The 26,494-nt window shown below is 39.1% G+C and overlaps 1 protein-coding gene across 1 annotated transcript in view; it reads right to left on the bottom strand.

The window, feature by feature from the left end:
* The window catches only part of LOC104507203 (probable acyl-CoA dehydrogenase 6), a gene marked incomplete at its 5' end in the record, with an annotated part of 71,961 nt that overhangs the window by 26,045 nt on the left and 19,422 nt on the right, over window positions 1–26,494 (bottom strand). The window contains one exon of the mRNA XM_010148410.1: window positions 3,175–3,304. Coding sequence (XP_010146712.1) covers window positions 3,175–3,304 — 130 coding nt within the window. The remainder of the gene's footprint in view (window positions 1–3,174; window positions 3,305–26,494) is intronic.

Here is a 26,494-nt window from a genome sequence, read left to right as displayed (position 1 = left end):
TGTTATGCCATGTACTGTTTTCTTTTCCTTGGGACATGATCAAGCAAGACCAGCTGAACATTCCATAAAAAACCCCAATTAACAACATGAAAAATCAGATTATGAGAGGAGCTAGCAGTGATTTTTGGCAATGCTATATGATGCTTAAAACTTTCCAACCTTTAGTTAATTCAACACAGAATTTCCATCACAATAACTTTTCTCAGAATAATGTTTTTGGTTTGATATCTTTGTTTAGTTTAAGTTTCAGAAAACAGTTCAGCTCTTCCCAAAAAATGAGGCTACATAAGAAGTTATTTTGCAATTAAATAACCCAATCTGGCAATATTATCTTCAGACGATCATGGGTCTCTATGTCTTGCATGAAGGACATGCAGCTCAGCAAGCGGCTAGCTATTGTGTTAGAGATGTTGTTTCTGTAAAATTGAACCCATCTTAAACACATTCCAGAAAAATCTTAGGTTTGCATAAATGTCTTTCCAGTTTAACAGGTCCAGAATTATAACACTCTGTTTGCAATGAGATCATGCTCTGGCTCAAGACAGACCAGACTATGTCTGCGTTCTGGGACAGGGTGATACCCCAGTGCAGAGCTTCCCATGTGATTTACTGTGCAGCCTTAGTATCACTCTAAAATATATTTTCATGCACATGTGTGTGTTTACACACACATATGAGTCTACAGTCAATAAAACAAAGCTCCTTGTTGATGCTGGGTAACCCAGAATTCCCAAGTGTGAGATTCTGACACATCGAGTTGCATGTTAGTGGTCCATCCCTTCTTGCTCCACAATATTTAAGCAACATTGATGGAATGTCATGAATATAAACACTAAAATGACAATGGTATACAATCTTTTAAATGGTTGGTAAATGGAAAATAAAACCATGGCAAAATACAGATGTAAGAACACTTCCTTGATCCACATAGTTCTGTTTATGTGCTCTGCCAACTGGAAATTTGAAGTCACCTTTATTCAGCCCAAATATACATAAAAATGAGGTTTCTGACAGGTTAGATTGCTACATTGAATGAAAATATGTCTATCACACGTCACTATTCTGACTTAATTGTGCTGATAATTATCTTGGTAGAATCGCAGATCTTGTTCACTTTTGTTTCTTCTGCTTCAGGGGGAAAAAAGCTGAGCTGAAGTGAATTAATTAAGTTAGGAAGGAAAGTTCTGAGTAGACTGACAGATACACTAGTATGATACACTATTAAGTGCAAATTTAAATTCTGAATATGAACAGCTGCACATAGTTTTAACATGGCTCTCAGCACCTGATCAACTCAAGCTTTCTTTCACTGGAGCTCACACATTCGAGTACTACCCATCACCAAAGCAAAAATAAAGGAAAAAAACAGTTTTTTCACATGATCTATGCATTAATCTACAGTATCTCAAAGATGGCACACTAGATTACTCCTGGACTTCCTAGGAATATAGAGAAGATTTCCTTCAGGCAAAGAAGAGCGTAACTCTGACCTGCATTGACTTTGCTTCTTACATACTAGCAAGAGGTGAATTTCTCACAATTCTGTTTTGGTTCTGCTCCCAGACTCAAGACTATTAATAATGCAGTAGCTTTGTGCCATGCTTTTGCTTCAGGGTAGTCCTCCACAGGCATCCTACCATCTGATGTCCAGGTCCAGTTTAGCAGTACTTCTTGGATCTTCAAGATACAGGAAAAGAAGGAAGAAAAAACAAAAGGGAAGGGATGCTCTTTACGGGTACAGAAAGGGTTAGAAATGCATGGTGAACAGCAGCAAGTACCCTTGGGCAGCATGGAAGCCTCACTGGATTTAAAAGGATCCGCACTGCAATCAGCTTTCTCTTCTTGAGTCCCTATTTCAGTCAGGATAAGAAAGCACGCCAGTTAAAAAAAAGTGCGTTTAGAAAACATTTATTTTTTATGAAAAATGGCATAAGAAAAAAAAAACAGTAACAAAAGTGCTCTGGCTCCCAGTTTTAGCTTCAGTTGCACTGAATGCATATTGCACAAAAACGCAGGTATTGCAAGAAAAAAGCAGTCATATTAAAGATTACCCTCTTCAGATCATGCAGTTTTTAAAATCACTCATATGGCTGGTGTCCGGAGCTGGGATGGTAGGAGCAGGAGACCTCAAGGCCACCCACCAGAAAACTTGCCACCGTAGCACGGCCGAGCTGTCACCAGGAGCTGGAGAAACCTCAAAAGGTATAGAAATAGTGTGAAGCTGTTTTGAGGAAAGCTGGTTCAGAAGCAGCTGCTTGGCTTCACGTTACCCCACCGTGTTGCTCTGGCCAGGTTGGACCCTCACAGGTATTCAAAACCACAAAGTTGCAGAACTGGCTCTGCATGCCACAGAACCAGCCATCATGACAACAGTGCTTAATGATACTTCTTTTAATGATAGGTTGAAAGCTGTGCCTATATATATATATATACACCAGTCTCCACTCTGGCCTACCTTACGTGCACTATACAAATTAAGTACCAAACGTTAGAGCAAAGCAACTCAGTATATGCCTCTTCTTGAAAAAGCGCAAAACCCAGCTTCTCTTACGCTAATGATAGCAAGTGATAAAAGGGGAACACTGACACAAGCAGATGGGAAAAATCAAAACAAGTAATTGCCTGGAATGGGTTTATTTAGGAAACATGATACATGTACTACAACCTTAGAACTTACAGCAATATTGATCATTATTTCTGAAAAGTTAGAGTCAGTGAGAACCTCCTTGTAAAGATGGAAAACAGCATGTAAACTATACAACAAAATTAGACTGATCCTAATCATTACAACTAAACGCATCCTTAGTATAACTGCACTGGGATATCTGGCTAAGAAAAGAACACAAACATGAATAGGGGGATTCTGGAATTAAGACTGTTTTATTGGTTGTGGCACCAAGGCTCTGTGTTTGTAAACATATCACTTGCTATTAAAAAAGGCCTGTGTTTTAATATACAGTATTCTAACATTTAAAAAAACCCATGTATTTTCTCCCCTAAACAAAACTGTCAGAGATATAGAGGGTAGGTTCCTTCCTCAAGCGTTACCAAAGAGCAACTAGACAGTCAATCTCCACAGTAATGTTTTTTTTTCTACTCATATACAGATTGGGTTTTAAGCCTAAACACATGATGATATGGATTTTAGACTAAACCTAACTTTCTGAAAATTACCTTGTAAGAGCAGGAGTTGCCATTCCAGCTTGCACTCCAATAGCCATAGGAATACCTCCACAGCGAATATTTCCCAGTTCTTCTGCCACTGCAATGCTATAGGAGAAGTCCAAGCCCATGCCACCATATTCTGAGGAAAAAAACCAAATTGATGACACTCATGTTCTAGACTGCCTTAAGCATCAAGAAAAAAAGCCATAGAATATTGCTACTGTAAGGACTTGCCAACTGCAATTTCACTGCTAATTTTTAAATATTTGACAGTTATCAGCTATCTTTTCAGAAAAAAAGATGTCATGCTATTTTTTTAGAATTTAAAATTACACCTGCTCTAATTACTCGTGTGCACATGAGGTCACCCCTGAACATCCTAAGTACCATCACTACTTTTACTGGAAACAGCCAGAAAAAGTAACGTGCTGCTGAAAACGATATCAGAAGGCAAAGTTATTCTTTCTAACAGCAAGGTCATATGAAAAAAATCACCTCAAGGTAAGAATTGCTTTTATTTCTCCACGATAACGTCTGACACCTGCCCGCATTTCCCTACGCACTCAAGCGGAGCTCATCTTTCTCACACACAGCAGTCAAGTCAGCACAGAGCAAGACCACGTGCAGGTCGTGTCCCTACGTTGTTACTGTTGTAGCTCAAAATCCACATTAGGCACTAGTACAATACCAAGCACCTGTATTTCATATCCTGGCACCTGGTCGGTACAGTCATTAAAGGGTTTTCCATTAGCAGGAGGCTGGTGACCCAGGGCACTGGCCAGGCACCAGCATGGGCCGTTCCTCCTCCCCACATTCCAATCCGCAAATTCAATTAAAGAGGATATTATTCTTCATCTCCTTCCCATGCTCAGTGCTGATAAACCCACCACGTAATGAAACACAGAAAAGGGCTACATTGCTATGATGGATGTGGTATTTTCTAGCTGCATGGAATAGTTTATAGTCCAAAGGAAATACGGTGAGAAAGAGAAGGTTACTGCTTGACGTCATTAGTTAACTAAGAAGCTTTGATTAGATAACATTCTCCTCCTTTTTGAGTTTTCTTGTATTTTTTTTTCTCATTTGAAGACCAACTAAAAAAAATTCATACTAAGAGATACAATCCCCCATCCTTCTTACACACAATAAGGGTCAGATGACCCTCTTCCATTTTCACTTGCTGACATCAGACACCATCTGATCTCACCCCTCTTCTACTAACTTACTTTGAAGTTGTTAAAAAAACACCATTAATTAAAAGTCAAAACACCACAGTGCACATAAAAACAGGGCTTTGTGTGCTATCATCTGTTTCCTAGATCGAGAGGACTATCTTTGTGCATCCTTTCTCTACAGAAAGAAAGGAAAACACATACGGAAAAGGCTAAGTGTGAAGTTCAGTTTTTAAATAACGTTTCTCCTTTGGTCATCCTGAACAGTCTGAATTGTCAAAATTAAAAAAAATAGCCACTTTTGCAAACTTTTACCTAAAAAAAAAAAAAGTTTCTTAAAAAAATAAACAAAATTAAAATTCTTACTGGGACCTTAAGCGGTACATTGAAACAACAATAATAAGTAAATGTGTTTAGCATAACGTATAATCCAATTCTCTTGCCTTTACAAAAACTCCATAAATAAATAAAAGGCTTGAGGAACAGTAAGGAATGTATTCACATGCAAAGGCAAGGCTATTTAAAGCTGTGTGGTATGACAGAGTCTGTGATAGTTTTATATTAATCCATAGCAGTTATAATAGGTAACCTCAGTTCTGGCACCACACAAATGCTTTCTATTTAATTTTTTTTTTAATCAATCATTTTATTGACAAACTACAATTATTACTAATTTTATCTTTGCTTTTGCCCACCAAGCAGTTATATTCCTGTCTCTCACATAGTTTCACATATCAAAACCTTTGTTTCTTGTTTTACCCAAAGCAACTTCACAGGAGGAATGCTGTGCACAAAACTGTCCCAAAGAAGGCCCATCTCATGCAAGTGTGCAGCTTACGTACATTCTTTGTTTATACCACAATTCATTATACATTACTATCTAACAGAATTGACTTGCTCTCATTTGAGATTAATTACTAAACAGTACATTTTGAAAACAAAAAGCTGCAAAAGGCCAGCTCTCAAAGTGATGACACTGAGGGTATTGCCTACCAAAGGGAGGAAAAATCAGAACAAAGCCTCAGGAGCTGAGAAGGTGGATGGGGGAAGCCCTGCCAGGCAAAGAGACGATGCACCCTCTGAAGATTTTATAATCTGGGGATAGATAATGCGAGAGACAAACACAGATGCAGACAGGCAGGAAGGGCAGAAGCAAATGGTAAAAACATTAAAGAGACAACACCTAACTTTTCATCAGTTCTGTTCCAGCATCCAAGGAGAAAGAGTTTCATAGATAAATATGACTGATTTGACATATGATTATTGGGAACACCTCTTTTGAACCCAAAGTACCTCATCGAGACAGAGACTCACTTGTCAGTGCAGTCTGTGCAGCTATATCCCCAAGTTATTTGGGTAACGTGCCATGGCTAAAGATAAGTGTGTCCCACCACTTTGGAGATGTGGGTTTCTGCACTGAGTTGTGCTGCCAGCAATGTCACACACAGCAATAACAGGCAGAGCTGGCTATGAGCACCGATGACATGTTCTTTTTTCCACAGCACATGGTGGCAGCCAGGCTTTCACTGTCCTGCTGCCAGCACTCTAGCCAGTTATTTTGGGGCTGGTCCGAGCCCATCACCCCATGTGCCACAGGACTCAGCTCTTTAACTGGGCGAAAACCTCTGGACTGTTCTCATTGCCACCTTCTGCAATGAATGTTTTACTGAATGAATGTTTAATTTTTATTTGGAATAAGACTCACTCTTTTTGGAATAACTCTTTTTTGCAATAAGGGAATAAGCTGGTGGTAGGAGGGCTGTGTTGGCCAGCCTCATCAACAAACACCACCTCCTCAAAGTGTCTGTACAGTCATGTAATGCTAATAGGTCAATATAATTTTCATTCAGAAAACCAAACAACATGCCTAATATAATTTTTGTGAAAAAACCATAATGAAATGAACTGAATAAATTCCAGATTTGTTTTTTTTAAAGAATAACTAGCTACATGTAAATATTGTGTAAAGTCTTTCTCTGGTAAATATTTCGTTTAGCTTTAAAACAAGATGTGTGACCTTTAGAGAATTGTTTAACTACATTTCCATCTTTAATTTGCAAGAAATATTAAAAGAATAAAGCAAAGCAAAACTAGGCAGCAAGTCTAATGCACTAATGCTTTCATAATTCAAAACAGGTAGAAAAAGGTAACTCATATTCAAATTGTTACTGTTTTGCTACAATAGCACAACTTCCAGCTGTTAAACAGATTAATCTTAGCCACTGTTTGATTTCAGCATCATAACCATCAAATGGTTATGCAGTGTCACCATCTGAGTCAGCACGTGCTTAAATCTTCAAACTCAGAAGGCTATCATGCCTCTTAAAGAAAAATAAAACCAACAAACCCCCAAAATTGTATACAAACAATGTTACAGGGAACAGAAAGCTAAGCTGCACAGCACAATAGAATAAGATGTCCACATGGCAACACGAGAAATATTAAGAGTGTAAAAAGACACAGTATGCAAAAAATGAGAAAGAAAAAAGAAAGTCCAAGATTGCATACAGTGCCAAAGTCCAGCTATTGCGTCAGCTCCAACTCAGAGCAAAAATTTATGCAATCACTGGTCACAGATTCCTCAGTTGCCTTCCGCCTGCTTTCAAATTGAGATTATTTTTTCCCCCCTCAGCTCTGACCCAACATGATTCCATAGAAGCCCACTTAAAGCATCCTACATTTTTTTTTCTTTTTAAGGTTAAAAGATACAGATCTCTATTATTGTACATTTGAAAATGTCAGTCAGACTAAATGTCACAGCATGAAGAAAACAAGAAAAAAAAAACACATGGAAAAATGAAGTCAAGAAGCGTATAGGCTGAATATCACATCTGAGCACCAGTGGCAAAGCAACGCTACTTCTCACGGGGTTTCTCTTTGGGCAAGCTCATTAATAAACCATAGCCTGGGTTTCAACAATATCACCTCCACAACCTCCCTGCTGCTTGAGGTCAGTCAATCAGCCACAGCTGTGAATTTCCTTATGTAGGCTGAATGTATACATTCCTACAACCTGTTGCACTCTCACTTGGTTTAAGCTTTGCTTTTGGATACTCAGTTTAATTCTCCAAGTCAGGTTTATACAGCAGGGAATACTGCTTCTCTCCAGCTTGAAGGTTGCCATCCTTCTGAGAAACAGGCCAACGCTGCATCAACATCCTTCGACACAGTGCGTGTCCACTGCAGTCCTACTGACACCACTGTGAATCAGCCTTCACAGGCACCGAAATTTGCCTTCAGGCTTGATGAGGCATCTGTCAGCCACAGGTAAAATGTGCTCTTCCTCCCAAGAAAGTGACTGCACAGCTACCCAGCTAGCTTCTTTTCAATGTGTTCTTTCATTTTGAACAGGTAAATAAGTCAGTTACTCTCACATCTGTACAAGAATGAAGCAGGTACATCATCTTTAGGTGCTGCTGGTGCTCCTATTCAGGACTCTTCTTCTCAGGTGAACTACTGCAAACTACACAAGTTCATGTTCTGCATCACAGCAAACAGATCTGAAGTGATATTGTAAGGAGTCTACAGTAATGTACGGACACCCAGCATTGCATAGGTGAACAGGGAAAGAAAATGGGAATAGACTTATCAATAGGTGACAGAGAAAGCCCAAGGAACATTCTCCAGTTTAAGCACAACAGAGATGAGTAACAGGACTGAATAAAAGTATGTACATTTGAGAACATTTTAAAAAGCTGGATGAAAAGGGCTCAAGATCTGAAATCAGAAGAAGTTGTACTCAGTTTTGTAGAAAAAAAGACTACACTGAAAAGCAGAATAATTACATTCATTTCTTAAAGGCAACAGGAGTCAATATTCAAAAGATCCAGAGTTCATTCTGCTCTTCTGAATTCCACATAAATAATTAACCTGAAAAGCAATACCACATGATCCTGGGATTAAACAGCTTTATTACATTTGCTACTTATTAAAATTTCTATAGTAAGGTTTCATAGAAAGATTGAGTACTTATCAGCTGAAAGCTGTGTTAAACCTTCTTCCCTACAAGATCTTTTATTCCAGTCCAAGCTGATAAATAGCTTGTTGAAAACCCAGATTTGCCTGACATGGAGAACTTTAGCCACTTAGTTCAAGATGTCACACTCAAAGACATAAATTTTACTAGATCACAGGTTCCAAAACTTGCAATCTCCAAATGGAGTTATAAACCAAGAATTGAAATTGCAGGCATGGAGCTTGGGGGAGGATGGGACTTGACAAATGCTCGTTTTGCATAAATTCCAGAAAAAGGGATTTGTGAGTTTGTGCAGTGAATAATTAAAGGAACTTCAGATGTGTTCTGGAGCTAGCCTGGCTAGCACAGGGGTTTTAGTTCAGGAGCACTGAACTCGGAACAGAAGCTCAACACAGGAGCCTTCCACAGGAATTTCTGATCAGCACAGGCTTAGAGGACCAGCTGATTTTCCAGCAGCTGATTCCTTAAGTCCTCGAGAAGTTGGGCCAGACACTGAAAAAAACATGCCGTGTCATCCCAAATACTTGCCACATTGCAGATCAACATATTCTTAGCACAGTCACAGCGAACAGATTACTAAAGAGATACCTATCAACTAATGACACAGCTAGAACCACACCCCCAGTCATAACATAAATTCCTTGTTTATAAGTATTAACAGGTAAAAGTTATCTTCAGCTGGCAACATCTGCATCCACAGGCTGACGCGGCCATCAGTGCAAGCAGGGCTGGGACTGCCAGTTCCACAGCTCCTGGTCCCCAGCAACTCTTAAACCTTCACCCCGTGGGACAGCCGGTCGCACTGCTGGACCATTTCCAGATGTTTCAGTTCTCAAGTACAGCAGAGACCAAAGCAGAGAGCATCTTCTGTATTTTGTGACTGTGAAACCTGATTGGTTTTGAAACCACTTTGAGCTACCAAACACAAAGCAGAAAGACAGCATCCCTATTTCTGAGCAATGGGGTGTGGTTAGCTGTTTGTGTTTTGTTTAACACAAAACCCAATTTTTCAGTTTTCTGTGAAGAAAGTTTCATCTCAGACTGAAAAAAAAGCCAAATAAAAATCCAAAAACCGTAATATTTTTATTACATGAAATGACATTCTTTTTTCAGGGGTTTGTTGGTTTGGTTTTGGGGTTTTTTTGGGTGGTTCCTCTCCCCCCTCAAAAGACATACAAGGGATATTTCACAATAAAACCACCCTTCTGGAATGAAAATGGACGATTTTTCAGAGTAACAGAACAATGCATTTCCCCTTACTTTTCTCCAACAAAACATACATTTCAATAAAGCTGACATGTTCCCAGGCATACTTTACTCTTGATAATTTTAATGGAGAAAACATTTAATTGGCAAATTTTATTTGGTTAAGAGGCTTGGACAAACTTTAAGCACTATTCTAGGGCTAGAAATACCTGGTTTAGTTCTCCATTTTGCCTATGATTTCGTGTGTATCTCTGCCCTTAAAATTTGTCAGTCATACAGGACCATAAAGCAGGTTATCCTTTTCTGTTTGTAAAAGAGATAACACAACAGGATTCTAATCTGAACTACAATCTCCAATGTGAAATATGCTACATGGCTATTTTTATTTATGTTGAAATTGGAGGGCATGCCTTACATGTGGCACTGGGCACGAATGAAAGGATTTTTGTATAGTGCAAAGCATGCTGGAAATCAAGTTCCTGATTCAAGACTGTTTTCTTCAAAAGAACTTTATACTCAAAATACTGTATTATTTCTATGAGTATTTTGTCATCCCTTGTGCTACACTCCAAGAAATTATCATTGATCAGGATTATCTGTTACCTGTTACTGATTTTGCAGGAAATCAATCAAGCACTCAAAACCATAAAAAGCAAGTTATTCCAAGGGGGAGTGACAACACCCAGCTGTAGAGCACATAAAATTATAATATAGTTTACTACTAAAAAACACATCACCCTAAGCAGTTATCTGACTGACACGATGAAGTCTGTAACATATGTAGAGAATAACCTAGGGCAAAAGGGAATAATGACATGGTTAAAGTTATCCATAGAAGAGTGAGATGAGTTAAGAAAAAAACCTCAAAACCCTCCAGAAAATCCTTTCCACCTTCCCTGACTCCCAATCCTACCTGAATTATAACTAACAACCATAAGCGTTCATGACCTCGTAGTATAACTATTCTTTGTCTACACAGTTTAACGGTAAATTTTACAACAGAAATAGAAGATAGATTTACCCATAGCAAATTAAAGTCTACATTAAAAATGCATTTGCACTACTGACTCCACAAACACTTCCAGCTAAAGTCAGACTGCTCCCCGCAATGAATACTCTCTCTGCTATTTACGAACCATTCAGGAACCTGAGCAGGGACATTCAGGCATTCAGCTACCACTCAGGAACTCAAAGAATGTAAGAAAATAGCTATTCATCTCAATAATTTGCTTTTTTAGAAGTAGCTATACAACAAATTATATCACAAATTCTATTTTGTAAAATATCACACCAGAGTTACATAGCAGTAAATGTATTCTTCAGAAAAATATTATCTTGAATATGTGGTCACATAGCAATTTTGTGAAGGAATTAAATCTTCTTGCGTGCACCAAGTAATTCTGAAAGGGAAAGCATATTAAATCAACATATATATTGTATTGTATATATTCATACTTATGGGATGGCTCTGAAATGGAGATTTAAACAATCATATTTGAAAATAAAAGCAGCAAACCAAGTTCATATATATGGAGGAAAAAAGTTCTTCTTCCCATAAATTAATAAATTATTCCAGGAGATATTTTTAAAAAACAATCATAGAAGTATTGCCAAATACCAGAGTTATCACCTTCATGGGTCAATAATCTACCCAATAGCATACCTTCCTTTGAAATCAAAGAGAAAATACCAGTGAGGCTGGAGTCCTCTCCACCTTCCACCTCCCGAGGAGACAAATGTTCCGGATGCTTCCTCATCTCCCACACATCTCCAAGTAGACAGAAAGTAGGGAGAATGGGGGAGGAAAAGGTAGCTTTTCCATGAAGGAAAAAGAACCTGTCAAAACGGTGTATTGTTACTATTTTTTTAAAAATTGCTCTTATACTGTGCACTTTCCATTAGCTCCATCTAATTGCAAACAATTTAAAAACATGATAGGCTTGGCAAACATCCATCAGATACCAGGGGTTTATTATAGTGTTGTGTGTACTGTTTCTAAATGAGTAACTTCACTAAACACCTAAAATAAAAAAGGAAAATCCCAGTTAATGTACTGGTACGTAGGTGTAAGAATCTCCAGACACAGAACACATATTTATGAAATTATGTTAATGTATTAAGTGTTTTCGGTACATCTTCTGAGAGTTACATTCCTTTCCATCTCCTAAGAGGCACTATTTTAGAAACACATCCAGTAGTCACAAGTATATTTGCTTGATTTTCATATGCCCCCATCCATCGAGCTGTGACCCAACAGAGTAGCACAAGGCTGTAAGAAAGGGAACTGAAGAGGTTTTTATTACCATAGGCACCTTGTATCATCATTAGAGGGCTCACTGTGTAGCCACTCTTCTAAGATGCATCCTATTTTTTTTTCCCAGTCTCCTGGACACTATTTCTGTACAGAAAGAGAAATATTTTCCACCTTGTTAGTCTTAAGCCACATCTCCAAAGAGCTGCCTGAGAAGCTTTCCACTATTCCAGAGACAACTTAAAGAACTGCTGGGCTGAACTTGTTTGCTCATTCATGGGCGTTGCATGACACAGGAGGTGGCTGGGCATACAGGGATCATCCTGACAAACCATACAAGGAGCTCATTGCTGCTGGAGCTCCGGCTTTGGGGCTGGAGCTGTGGAATCAGGCAGCATCTTCAACATTTCTGCACACCCTTAGGTGGAGATACTAATCCCACACTGACTCCAGACTGTCTTCATAGACTGCCCAAGAGCCAGATCAGTTGTTGAAGTTTGTGAAGCAGCTTTTTCAGCAACATTAGCATGATCAAAAGTCCAGAGCTAGGTGCAGAAGAAGCAGTGATAGATATATAAGCAGCCACAGATTTTAATCAGTGACCCATTCTGAATCTTTGGCAATGTCTCACATTTTAATAAATGTATTAAAACTCATATGCTTCACGAAGCTGAGCATACTGCACATCCTTTTAGTGCTGCGCTATTATCATGTTTTCTCTCCTTCTTTTAAGGATTGCGACTATTTGCTAACTCATTACACTTGATGAAAATCCAGTTTATAGCATCTCTCAGAATTAGGTAGTCGCAGATTAAGCGATTCTGCCAGCTCTAAATTAACAGCAAGCAAAGCAGCAGTGACTGTGCCTTCTTTCTCCTAAGTCATTATACCGAAGCATGAAGAATGAGAAAGGCCATACCAAACACATCACTTTATGCTCAACTCTCACTTTATGTTTAAAATAGTTAAGGAAAGAACAAAAACACTGTCCATTGAATACTGAATGGCCTCAAAATTAGCCATGCTATACTTCACTGAAAGAATGAAAAGTTACATGAACTATTGCTCAAATGTAAAGTTGAAATTTTTTTTTTTTTAAGGGAAAGATAAAGTAAAAAAAGTGAGATAAGTTTTTATGTCTGGAAAAGATCACAGTATCTCCTAGACTACAGCCTCAATACTTCATGTCAAGAGACATAAACCAAGCCAAACATGAATTAATGCATATCTTCTTTGTAAAAAAAACCCAAAACAACAACAAAAGCCGACCACACCAAACAAAAAAAAAAAAAATTGCTTATTTATTTTGCTCACATTTATTCAAACATGACTGAGCTACAGATTTTCTGTTTTTCTTAGAATACCAAGTGTTGGTGAAGAGTCTTTTCTTGTTTGAAGTCCTTCTCGCGTTATGACTGTGACTAATGCCATTTTTGAAATTTCAGAGTAGCACTGATAAAGTATAGACTAAACTGAGAGTGATTAATTACAGCAAGACATGAAAAATGCACCAAATACAAATTCACCTAAATAGCATGCTAAAACACAGGCTCTAGTGCACTTTCAAACCAAACCAAGTCGCTCTTCTTTGCATTTTAAGGAGGTTTGCACAAAAGAATCAAATACATTTCCTTACTGCACAGATTCTTCTTATGTGTTAAAAGTATTGCGTCGAAAAACCAAAATAACACAAACAAACCACACTCAATAAAACCGCAACATATATCCATTTTAGGGACATTCCTGTGTCTGGGAGCTCTGCTGCTGCAGACTGAGGTTACCCTGGCTAAAATTTTATCAACAGAAAATGTTTCTCACTTGCAGTTTAATTGGGATTCACTCTGCAAGATTTGGCATGCTCCCAATTTTGTGTTGGAGTGGTTGGTGCTGTTGGAGTCCTGTTTAATCCAGCCCTGCAAAATGGAAAGATGTGTGCAGCCTGTCAACCTGCAGAAAGTTTAGTCTTAAGGCTTAATAACTTTGAGCAGAAGAGGAAAAAAAAGCTATCAAATTTTATTATATTGGAATTAAGAGTTTTAAGAAACTGGTTACTCTTATTCGAAGATAAGTATGGATAAATCAAACATGACATCTTCATATGATTTGTATTTTTCGTCCAGTTGTTCTACATCTCTCTGTGTACTTCCATGCTGACTTTCCAGAGCTAGGATGAGTCAATCCTGTCCTCTGCTCTGTGATTTCCATCCTGACCTGAAAATGATTCCTAAATTCTCCCTTGCTGAAAGGTCTTCACCACTGTAAACCCAGCTTTGGGTTCTGTGCATCACTCAGCCCTATTCTTTATGCTACGGAAGATTTATCTTCTTTTTTGCCACACTCAGGACGCTTTTGGAATATCCTAGCGAGATGAATGGACATTGCTGATCTGTTTTGTTGATTACATTCACAGAAAAGATGGGGGGGGGGAAAAAAAAAACCCCAAACAAAATTCGTAAGGACTTTACAGCTAGATCAGGATACCTCTCTGTTTAGCCTGCCAGCAATGGAGAATGTGTGACAACAAGGTTATATAAAAACTAATCATACTGGAATTTCATTATCCCGAATGTTCCCCTGTTGACTCACTTTTTTTTTTTTTTTTAATCTGACCTTTAAGTTTCTCAGCTGTGGTCAACAACAGATACAGTGCTGTGCTCTGATGGTTGCTGAGCAAAAAGCCCTCTCCTCCCCACACTGCCTCACTGCTGTCCCCATTTCTTGAATGGTGAGGCTTCACTTTGGAGATACAGGGTACTACTACCTGCTATCAGGTCTTTCCTGCTTAGAAAAGATCATACAAAAGAGAGGGGCCAAACACCCGTACCTCCTATCCCTCATTTACCCACTCATCTACCTTCATTTTCTCATCTCCTTGCCTAAGCACAGAAGCGTTTTGTATGCCTTTAAAATAAATGGCCAGTGAGGCAATAAAGTCATGGTATTATACAACAGCCTTTCTTTTAAAATGCATTACTACTTAGTAAAAAGACAAAAAAATATTTCCCCTTAATGATGACAGCAGGATCCATCAAACTGGTAAAAGGCATGGAAGAGGATGGCTTGGAAGGACTAAGTAATTTAGCAACAGGTACATTGCCTGCAATTTAATTTTGTTGTTTATGGTCTCTATGGCAAAGTAGATGTTGCAAGATACCTAACAGTTATAACTAGCAAGTCTCTTGATACACAAATTATGGGATTTTGCCACTGTCTTGAAAAAGTCGAAGGAGAAAAAACAAAGCCTGAAGCTGGGAAGAGTATAATTAATTAAGGAACACAATAGAGGAGTAATTTCAGGGAAGTGCATGGGGAAGGAAGGCAGACAGATGGGGAGAGTGATGCTCTCTGTCGCACAAAACAAAGGAGAAGGAAGTTTAAGTATTTTATTTTTAAACCTAATTCAATGAAGCAAGAGGTGGAAGGAAACATGAATCCTCACAACCAACCTGGTAGGTGCTCTAATTGGAGATTCCTCTGGGTAAAAGCAAACAGTGAGAGAAGGCTGCTTGAGAGGCAGGTGAAGACGCTGGAGAAATACAACCCAGTTCTACCTCTCACAGTAACTCAGAGGCACTCCTCAAACACCAAGATGCAACCTGCAGACTTCCAGAGCAAACCAGCCATCAGATGGAGAGAAGTCACCACTGTCCAGCGTAGTGACAGGGACACCACCAAGATTTTCTTGCTATGTTAAATCCAGAATTTTAAAAAATAAAAAAAACCAAAAACTTTTCTTCATTTCCAATTTTGCAGCCAGGCATCTAATAATACGTTTTAATAGATACAATTTTTTCATTTCCATCCCATAACCTTGTCTGGTATAAGAGTGGCCTCCATGGAAACAGGCAGAGAAGACAAACCCAAACTCAGGTTGAGGGCACACAGCCCTGCAGAGACTTCCACCCCAAACATGGATTTGGGATTTTACCAGCTGGGACTGTCATTTTCCTCATCCCACTGTGAAAACTGGTTTGAAGACAACATACTAAGTAAGCATGAACCACTGGCCCTTCTGCAAGCAGAAGTCAGCAGGAGGAGAATTTTTGACTCCTGGAACAATGGTGACCATCACACCGTCCTGCTGCCAGCAGCACTGCTTTTATTTCAGCCTTAGCATAATTTGCCTCTGTCTGTTTCCCCATCCCTCAGCCATACAATCATGACTGTCTGAATGCAAAGGAAAGAGCAAGGAAATAACGCACTAAAAAGCAGCAGATTGGTTTAAATTATGCTACAGTGGTTACTCTGTCTCCCTGTACAACATAGTGAGTCCCTACTTTCAATTCTTAAAAAGATACCTTTAATTTCTTTCTTTTTTAAAAAAAAAAAAAAAAAACAAACAACACCTTGTAATATTTACATCAACTTTGAAAGAACCTTTGTGGCAAGAAGGTATACTTCCAATTAAAAAACTCCCTTTTTCTAATGCTAATAGCCACGCTACACCACTCATTAATAAGTGTCACTAAGCACAACAGAAGGACTGCTTGAATAACCCCAAATCAAACTAGATGTATATGAAAAACCTCCTGTCCCATAGCCAAACATTATATAGGGAGTTTTAAACTTGTATGGTTAGTACCCTACTTTGGTCTTTTAGATGACAGAATAGCAAAAGACATGAGCAAAATCACACTGGTTTCAGTGGTTTGTTCCAAAAAATGTACTTTGGAAGTCTTTCCATTGCATGTACTAACTTCAGTGTGACTTAACAAGCTGTCTAGAGGGAGTTACAAAAACCTGAAGACTAATGTTTTTCTTGTTTATCTTTTTTTGTTTACAGCTGACATTGTTTCTTCATCATTTTCAAGATAAATGACTTCACATTTTTCACTGCTTTCAATGACACTGTGAGCTAGGTTTCTTGTCATAGAAACAAGAGCAAAACTTTCAAAAAAAGAAATAATTTAAAAACAATCACAAGAATTCACTACTGAGAATTATATATGCAACTGAAATGTTCAGAGCAAATAATTTGCAGTCAGACATGGATGGTCTCTCTGCCTGTTTATTAATAGAGAAAACCCTAGAAACGTGTATTTGAAATTGTTTAATGATCACTTTGAATATATTTATGAAGATTCTGAAGACAAACTGCTTATTGTCAATACCAACCTGTTTCCTTTTTCATTATTCATACTGTGACACTGTTCACTGAAAAGAGACTTATTTTTATCTGTATTTTATAGATAAAGAAAGATGCTCTTACTGATAATTAGACAATGAAGACTTGGGGACATAAGAAATAAAGCCAGGTAACTCTACAGATATGCTATATGTAAAAGTAGTCTGTATATAAATAAAAGATCCATTTCTTGAAATCCTATTTATATACTTCATAAATAAGTATTACTATGGACCATAGGACCTCGTCTGGTTTTTTTCTTGCCTTACACATTCCTACACTAAGTTATGAAAACTAGATTTAAAGTGATTCACTGCATTGTTATTGCATTGTTATTTCAAACAAAAAACCTCTAAAGCATTTCCTGAGTTTAATGGAAAAAAAATACGTAAGAAGAATTAATTTAACTCAATGGGTTGGGTATCTTTTTAATATGAAAAAAAATTAAAAATTAGACAGCATCATAGCACAGAATGTTTCTAGACAGCTGCACCATTGACGATCAGTAAAAGCCAGGATGCCCCAGTCACGGATATAAGGCCAGTACTTTAGCAGCTCCATCACAATAAAAATTCAGCCAACTCCAAAACTGAAAGATGCTAGTTGATCTGTCCTGAAATCTGCTGGAGACGTTATCCCTTCAAATATTTGTAAGTAAACTTCTACTGTTATGCTACTTTCTGATATCTCTATGGTAACTACTCCAAGACTCTATTGGTCTCCCTGCTGTTACTCTGACTCCATGACCAAAGTAGTGATTCAGGAGAAGGTAGGCAACACATGACCCAACAGCCAGAAGCTGCAAATAGTAAGAAACATGAAATAAGACACAGAGTTTTATCAGTGAGTATAGCTAACCTCTATACAATCTTGCCAAATTGTGTGCTGACCATTCCTCTAAAAAATTAAAATCTTCTGTCTTTTAAAGCGTATACAGACATTTGTCGTCTCTTTACTGCTTTCCTTTGTTTTGTTGGGGTTTTTCCCCCTGCTCCTTCAGGGACATAACTTTTTACAGTAAATATTTAAGCCTACTGACAAGAAGTTTGCTGTCCTCATTAAATTTTGTGTTCATCTTGGAAGTAATCTACAGTGATCCATAGACCACTGGCTGAAACCTACTTCTCTAATTTATCCACAAGTACTATATTTGATCAGTTGATTACTGCATGGAACTTAATTACCCATATTAAGTCTGAGGTCAGATAACATGCTCAAGCAGTTCCCTGCTTGCCACTAAATCTGGATTAAAGAATCAAAGAAATTAAAGAATTCCATGAGTGCCAGAAGAGTGAGTCCCAGCTGCATATATCCTCCTGCTCATTTAATACAGCTGGTATGTCTCCAGCAGTAAGGTTTCCAACTTTTGGTGTTAAGGGATAATTTCACCATTTTATTTACTGGTACTTTTTCAGGCTATGCTTCTCCATTTCTTCCAGTAAACATCTCCTCTCCTTGTTTATGCCTGACACATGCATTGTAATCACACACCTTTAATCACTCCCTAGCTCAACTACTGAGTGCTATAATTGCTCCTACAAATCAATTCTTTGAGCTTTCTTAGTTTCTTCCCTGAACTCATAATGTTGCCAAAAAACTTTCAGGCCAAGACATGCCCAGCTAAGACCTCTCATTCCAGATCTGTCTCAGTGTTAGTAAAATACGCAGTTAGTTTTGGGTTTGGGCAGAGTTGTAAATGAAAATTAGCTGAAACACAGGAAAGGTTGATTCCCTCTTTTTTGAGCTTTCATTAGTAATTACAGTGATGACCTTTGCAACATGTATGATAAACAGATGTAGAAAGCAGTCATGTAGCAAAGAGAAAAAAGAAATCAACTTCTTAAAGATGGGATCAAATTCTGCTTGCATTCTAACTGCAAACTTCTGACAGCAAGAACCAGTTTGATGCTACTTACTAAGGTCTTTTCCTGGCAGAAGCAGTCCAGCACCACAGCAAAGTTATCACAGAATCATAGACTAATTTGGCTTGGAAGGGACCTTAAATATCATCTAGTTCCAACTCCCCTGCCATGGGCAGGGACACCCTCCACTAGACCAGGTTGCTCAAAGCCTCATCCAGCCTGGCCTTGAAGACAGCCAGGGATAGGGTATCCACAGCTTCTCTGGGCATCCTGTTCCAGTGCCTCACCACCCTCTCTGTGAAGAATCTCTTTCTGATATCAAATCAAAGTCTACCCTCTTTCAGTTTAAAGCCATTACTCCTTGTCCTGTCACTACAGACCCTTGTTAAAAGTCACCCTCCAGCTTCCTTGTAGCCCCCTTCAGGTACTGGAAGGTGCTATAAGGTCTCCCTGGATCCTTCTCCAGGCTGAAGAAGCCCCAATCTCTCAGCCTGTCCCCATAGCAGAGGTGCTCCAGCCTTCTGAGCATCTTCGTGGCCTCCTCTGGACTCACTCCAACCAGTCTATATCCTTCTCATGCTGAGGGCTCCACAACTGGACGCAGCACTCCAGGTGGGGTCTCAGGAGAGCAGAGCAGAGGGGGAGAATCACCTCCCTCCACCTGCTGGTCACCCTTCTTTTGATGTTTATCCCAACAGTCAAACACAAACAGCTCTCAAAAATGTCTCTCTTGGTGATGAAAAATGTTTTATATAAACAAAACAACAAAACCACAAAACAAAACAGTATCACAGATTAAATAAGACTCAAAAAAAAGTATATTAATTTGTCTCAAGGCATGTAAAAAAAGGTTGTTTTTCAGTATTTTCTATTTGTGAAAAACAAAAGCAGCATAAGAAATTAAGCTGAGTTGAAAACAGATCTAAATTTTTTTTATTGCCACTAGAAATGGCACATACCAGGAAAAGGGTTCTGCTGTTTCTAAGCTCTTAATTAAATAAAACACAGTTTTCCTAGTCAATAATATATATTGCATTAACTACATTTGACTAAAAGACACGTCACTTAAGAAGATCTTCAATTGCTACTTAAGATTTGGAGCAGCTGATGCATCGAGATCCAATAACCAATTTTACTGCAAGTAAGAAATCTTACTCTTCCTTTTTCTTAATATGAAGGGTGACAGAAACTGTAGTTACCCTTTCAGCCTCTGGATTCTCCAAGAAACATGAAAATAGCTACACTAGATCTCCTAAATATTTCAGGAGACAGCTGTGCTTCCTTCATTCCCTCCTGAGACGGGAGGTTGGGAGACAACCTCGAGGCACTGGAACAGGTTGCCCAGAGATGTTGGGGATACCCCATCCCTGGATGTCTTCAAGGCCAGGCTGGATGTGGCTTTGAGCAACCTGGTCTAGTGGAAGGTGTCCCTGCCCATGGCAGGGGGCTTGGAACTAGATGATCTTTAAGGTCCCTTCCAACCCTAACCATTCTATGATTCTATGACAAATGTGAGAGCAGCCAGAGTTTTGATGTCAGTGTGAGGAACAACCCCTCACACTGCATTACTGTGATTTCCTGGTCCTGAGGGTGTCCCAGATGCAGGGCACCCCTCCAAACAGTAATTCATTTGAAAACGCATCTTGCCACCACACCAGAAAACAGCTGTAAGATCACAAAATAAAGTCTTGCTAATATTTTTCCATCATACTTCCTACCGTATTGTTTTTAATTGGGCAGAAGTTTCATGCTGGCATTCAAACAAAATGATGCACAGAAAAGCCTAATCCCTGTATCACTACACGACCAGACCCCACAGTAGTGGAGCAGTTTCTCTGACAGCAGGCTCCCTGCCCTGCTATCCATACCTTTTGCTGCTGGGCACGATTGCCAGTATGTGGAAGAATAAATCCTCTGCGAACAAGTCACATCTGAACACTCATTATGATGTAAGATCTCAAACTAATAATACAGGCAAGAGCCAAGTTACCATCAGGAAAAAAAAAAAAAAAAGGACAGTGTTGTTTTATAAAATGTTAAAAAGAAAAAAATTTAAAAACATTCACAATTTTACTTTGTATTCTTCTAAAACTGAGCGATACGAGCCTCCATTTCACATTGTTTCTAACCTAACAAGGAGGCTCAGGTGTATGCTCTTCATGATTAATTGAGATTGCTTAAGCTACACTTACACAAATCTGCAAGTTATACATGAGCAAGCTTCCTCACTTAAATCAAACCAGCAAGTTCTCAAATTTCAGCATGACACATTTATTGCCAGTTTGTAGTAATGTTCATCTACCCAGTAGTGAGAATGCAAAACTTAAGAGTTTGTAATACTTCACCAAGATTTCACTTGCTGATTAACAAGACAAGCATCTCCAACTAGCAGTACGTCTACTAGCCAAAGACAAAGCACCCTGACCCTGTAAGAAATAAGGCTTCCCCCACAGACCACCTATACCTGTAAATCCAGTCTGAAAAGGGCCTCAGAAAAAAGATGATAGTCCACAAGCATGGTAGTTGTTTCACCCTTTAAGATTAAAGGCAAAATAGAAATTGTTCATTAATACTTCTTTAAATCCTAGAAAATATATGTATATATGGATGACGCCCTTGGACATATGGTTTAGTTTTAGACAGTCCTGCAAGGGGCAGGGAGTTGGACTCTATGATCCTTATGGGTCCCTTCCAACTTGAGACATCCTATGATTCTATGATGTCTAGCATGCATATATATATACATGCGCATATATATATAATAAAACACACACGTGTATACAAAGTGTAGGCACATACACAGGCCAGCAACCTCTTGCCACTATTGCTCATGTTATGATCACCATGACTGAAAAGCACTGCATAGGGCTTACTTGGTTTTGCTTGTAGGACAAATGGCAAGCACAGCATCAAGGCTGTTATGCCCCTCACCTCTTCCCCCTCCACAGAGGACAAAAAGGAGTAGAGAGAAAGCTGGAGAGATTCTCCTATGCCTACTCAGCCACACCTGAGTTTCAGTCTTGACCTAGAACCGTACCCAGTGTCTTCACAGAGACCGACTTCCTACTGTTCCTACATCTGCAGGTCTGTGTAATTAAAAGTCAGTGCATTAGTCCAATTAGTTTCAAATTAAATCTTTTAAAACTCATTGAGAATTACAGCAACTAAGCCATGCTAATTAAATATTGAAGCACTAAGTGGAAATAAGCACCAGGAGACATTTCTTTGTGCCCCACTCCCAATGCACAAAGGATTTAAGGGCATTTACTAGAACTCATTAATTGGATCTGTGAGCTTCTGCTTGACCCTTAATTTTTCTTTAACATATTTAAGATGTGTAAAATATGTAGCAATGCATGAATATGTAAAGCACAGCTACTGAAATGGCTTTATAAAGATTTCCTTAGAAAAAACAAACCAGTGAAATCTTTTCCAAAATATCAGAAATGTTTCATTGCGGTATAGCTGATGTAGAAAAAAAATACATTTGACAATAGTTAACATACCATCTCAAAGAAATACAGAAACACTCATTACCAGTGTTCACAATATGCAGCAAAAAAGCACTTCTCCAAAAATAGCATAACTCTTCTCACAATAACCTGAATATATGCAATATTACAGTAGCCCACAAGCATAAAGCGAAGAGTATATATGATGAAAAATGGATGAGATGGTTAATTTGACAATAAGCAGAGAAACAGTGAGGACCACATCAGTGAAAGCAGAAGACGGGATAGAATTCTTTTTCCATAAATATTTATGTCATCAGGGATGATCATTACTCTGCCTGGCAATCCAGGAAGAAGAATTAGACTGCAATATCTTTTGCCATCATGCCAAGGGAAATTCTGCTCAAAAAGCAGAATTGCCAGGCAGTGGCCAGGCAAAAGGCAGCACAGGGGGTAAGCAGCTCCATGCAAAGGTGCCCGAGATGTGTCGGCAGGAAGTAAGACAGGTATCGTGCCCAGAGAGCAGATGACCAGCTCATACCACCACATTTCTCTTCTTGGTGGCATTCATTCCTGTCTTGATCCTCTCACCAATTAATGACATGCAGGAGCCTTGGGGACCTGCATCTTTGGGACCTCGAATTATGCTGGCTAAGCTTGTCACATCCGAAAGTTTTTAACAAAACTAAGCACTTAATAACATAAAAGCCTTTTTTTCGGAAGTCAAGGTGCAACACATCGTAACAACAGCTTTGTGTCCCACTCCCTCCCATTGAGCACTGCTACAGCCTGGGTAGCATCAGTGCTATTTCATTACAGGGAAACCTCTGCCTCAACTTCAAAAGCTGTTCTGAACAAGAAAGGGGATATGGTGCTATCTGCCCATCTGCAGAGCTGGCATACCCACAAATGGCTCAAGGAGTTTCCCTGGGTTAGAGAAGTTGCAGGACACGTTTCCTTCCTTTAATCCAGTACTCATTTAAGCCTGTGAGCATGCTGCCTTTACAATCACCGCCAGCAGGACTCACCACCTTGTTCTGCTTCACCTTACTCTGCATTGTACCAGCGTAATCATTCTAGGAGAGAGGAAAGAGCTGCAGCAGTTAAACACATCTGGCAGAGCACTGATCTGGTTACGTGGTTCCATGGAGCTTGAAGGTTTTGTTAGAAACCAACAAGGAAAGATGTGCTAAGACGCAAACAAAGAGGAAGCATAATATTCATCACATTGCTTCCTTTTTCTCATTACAAGCTTAGTTAAAAAAAAAAAAACAACCCAAAAACACACAACACAAAACAGAATTGCAAATGCGCGCCCAACTCTCACTGATGTTCAATAGCAAAAAGACAATAACCAACACTCAGGCCTTTGAAAGTTTATCTTGCAGAGAGGTTATTTAAACAAAGCTGATATTCAGCCCTAAGCAGATAAAAAGGCCCAGGTAAGCAACAGGGATGCTATATTCCATTATCTGAGAGTCTCACCCAGCAGCCTAAGTGTTTAGAGTACTGCTGCAAGAATAAGATACAACGCTGACATATGGTCTTCACCGAGTATCATCTTGAAAACAAGCTTAACTATAACCCCTCGAGTCTGACTCCTTTGCAGAGCACGCCGTGACACATATCTTGCACAAAAAATAAAGCAATTCTTTGATTCTGCTTTTTATTGCATATCTTCACAAGCATGATGAGTTCAAAGCCTGTGTGGAACATGGATATTTTCATCTGGCCCTGCACTTTAGAATGACTTCATATTGTTGAGCTATTTTTTGCCCTAAATGATGCTCTGATTGGTTGCAATTTGTTACTTAAGAGTACAATTGCAGCTGACCATTAAAAACACATTTGTGGTATCCCTCAGCTTCTCCAGGGTCAGCTGAAATAAAAACAACCCTGCCAAGTGATTTCACAGCCTGCTGTCTGAGCAGCAAGAAAGTTTTGTTGTTTTAAAAACATTTCCCATATTTCTAACATTAACCACTCTCACAAGAAAAATAACTTGAAAAACATCACAGACAAAAATGGGGAGGAATAGGGGAAGCTGAACGGGTAGGTAAGGAGATGCTGGAGGTAAGCATCTCTCTGCAAGGTTCATCTGCTAGGGTCTTTCAGGTCTTGGACTATGCTACTTCCCCTAAGACAGAGAGCAAACACAAACCATCCTGATCAAGAATTTCCTGTCTCCCATGTTCATCGCTGCTACCCAACCTCCTAAAATTGTGGTCCAATTTCTGGCTCTGCTCCAGACTGCCTTTGCCACCTCTGCATTTCAGCTCCCAGCTGTGAAGCCTCCTCCTCCATGTGGGCATCTACCAAACCACCCAGAACCATGGGCCCCACTTACAGCGGTGACCTCTAGCACCAGCAAAAATAATTATGACCATATGAGAGTTTCCATCCCACTTTCATAACCCTGTAAGTGTAACTTTTGGGTTGCTGCTTTTGCCTTTTAACATAAGCCAGTATTTCTATGGCATCAACAGAGATAAAAAGGAATCATGTAAGGGCTTGTATGGTTCCAACACCAGGGATAATTGCAAAACACGAGCCTTCCTCACCAGCATTTGCTTTACCCCACATTTTGCAACCGTGGCCACAGACAAATTGGTGCCTGCTATATACATTAAATTTTGATTTCTCCTCTTATTTGCTGTATTAATTTTCCTCTTTCTTTTTAAAGAAGACATCAGCTAAATGTCAATCCTTTTTTTTTCCCCAAAAACTTTTATGTCTACATTTGCATGTCCATAGTATTAACTACCTCAAAGACAATAGATATTTGGGACTCTGAGAATAATTTGGGTATTGTTCCATTCCACCTTTTCTCACTGAGCCATGTTATGACAAAAAATTGCTGATTTCAGTTAAACTCTTCTTCATTATTATTCAGAAGAACTGGTATTTAAATTCCTTTGCCTCCCAACACTGTTGGTATGCTTCAATAACTAACTTTAAGGATATTCCCTTAGCAGAAATTAAACTGAAGAGCTTTGTGGTTATTTCGAAGAGTTGTCAGATTAAACTTAATATTAAATTTAAAACTGTTTCACACTGTCAAAAAGAATGTTCTGTATAATAATCTGCCTTCTGATGGTAATTCTGTATAATTAATGCCACCTTTTCATGAAATCTTTTGTGTTCTGAAGTTTATTCTGTACTCCCACGTCGAAAATGAGATCATTCAGCATGTGAAGGCATTTACAGAATACGACTCACTACTACCCATTGAATCAATAAAATACACGAAGGAAGGGAAAACTATTTTAACATATCAGCTATTTCTTTTCTTTAAGCACTATTAGCATTTTCATTCAAAAGACAGCAAAGGAGAAGATGGTAGGTAGTGTTAGAGATCACCACCCTACATATGTGCTGCTCCATCTCCACATCTGGACACCAAAAGTTTCTGCCAGAGGTTTTCTCCAGCTTTCATTACTGATGAGCTTGTTGCAGCGCTCACTGGAGTGGCAGGGCAAGGGGGCAGGGTTAACCCTAAAACTCCCAGCCACGACAACATACCCACACTCTATCCAGTTTCTCCTCACTAAATCCATCAGTGGAAGATGATCCACACACACCAAGGGACAAACACAAACCTACCCAAATCCAGGAAAAAATATTTTAAAGCCATGCAGGACAGCTGCATCCATATTACTCAGCAGGAGGCCCAGACAGCTCAGAAGTAAGACAGAAGATCCGATTATGTCTCCTGATTCCTCATCATGCAAGCACAAGATACAACGCAACATATCCCTCCTTCTCCACCCTACCCCCCCCACTACTTTGGTCCACAGTTTTCCTTGCAGAAACCACTCTATTCTACAGATAATGGTCACTGCAGTGGTAAAAATCTCCAATGTTACTAAGCTCATAGTTTTAGTTTTGGAATCCTAGGACACTTGTCTTAAACCTGAGAGCAATAAAAACCTGTTAAAGATTTAGCAAGATCACAGTTGGAGGATTTTGGAATTCTTTACATTTACATATACTAGAACTGTATCAAAGAATGGTTTGGTTTGAAAAGGTCCTTAAAGCCCACCTAGTCCCACCCCCCCTGCCATGGGCAGGGACACCTTCCACTAGACCAGGTTGCTCAAAGCCTCATCCAGCCTGGCCTTGAACACTTCCAGGGATGGGGCATCCACAGCTTCTCTGGGCAACCTGTTCAGTGCCTCACCACCCTCTCCGTGAAGCATTTCTTCCTTATATCCAATTTAAATCTACCTTCTTTCAGTTTAAAGCCATTACCCCTTGTCCTATCACTTGGTCTTTGTAAAAAGTC

This window comes from Eurypyga helias, unplaced genomic scaffold (assembly GCF_000690775.1).
Source record: "Eurypyga helias isolate BGI_N326 unplaced genomic scaffold, ASM69077v1 scaffold3643, whole genome shotgun sequence".
NCBI lineage: Eukaryota > Metazoa > Chordata > Aves > Eurypygiformes > Eurypygidae > Eurypyga > Eurypyga helias.
Note: the sequence above shows the minus strand (reverse complement) of the source record. Positions and strands in the feature narration are given on the sequence as shown.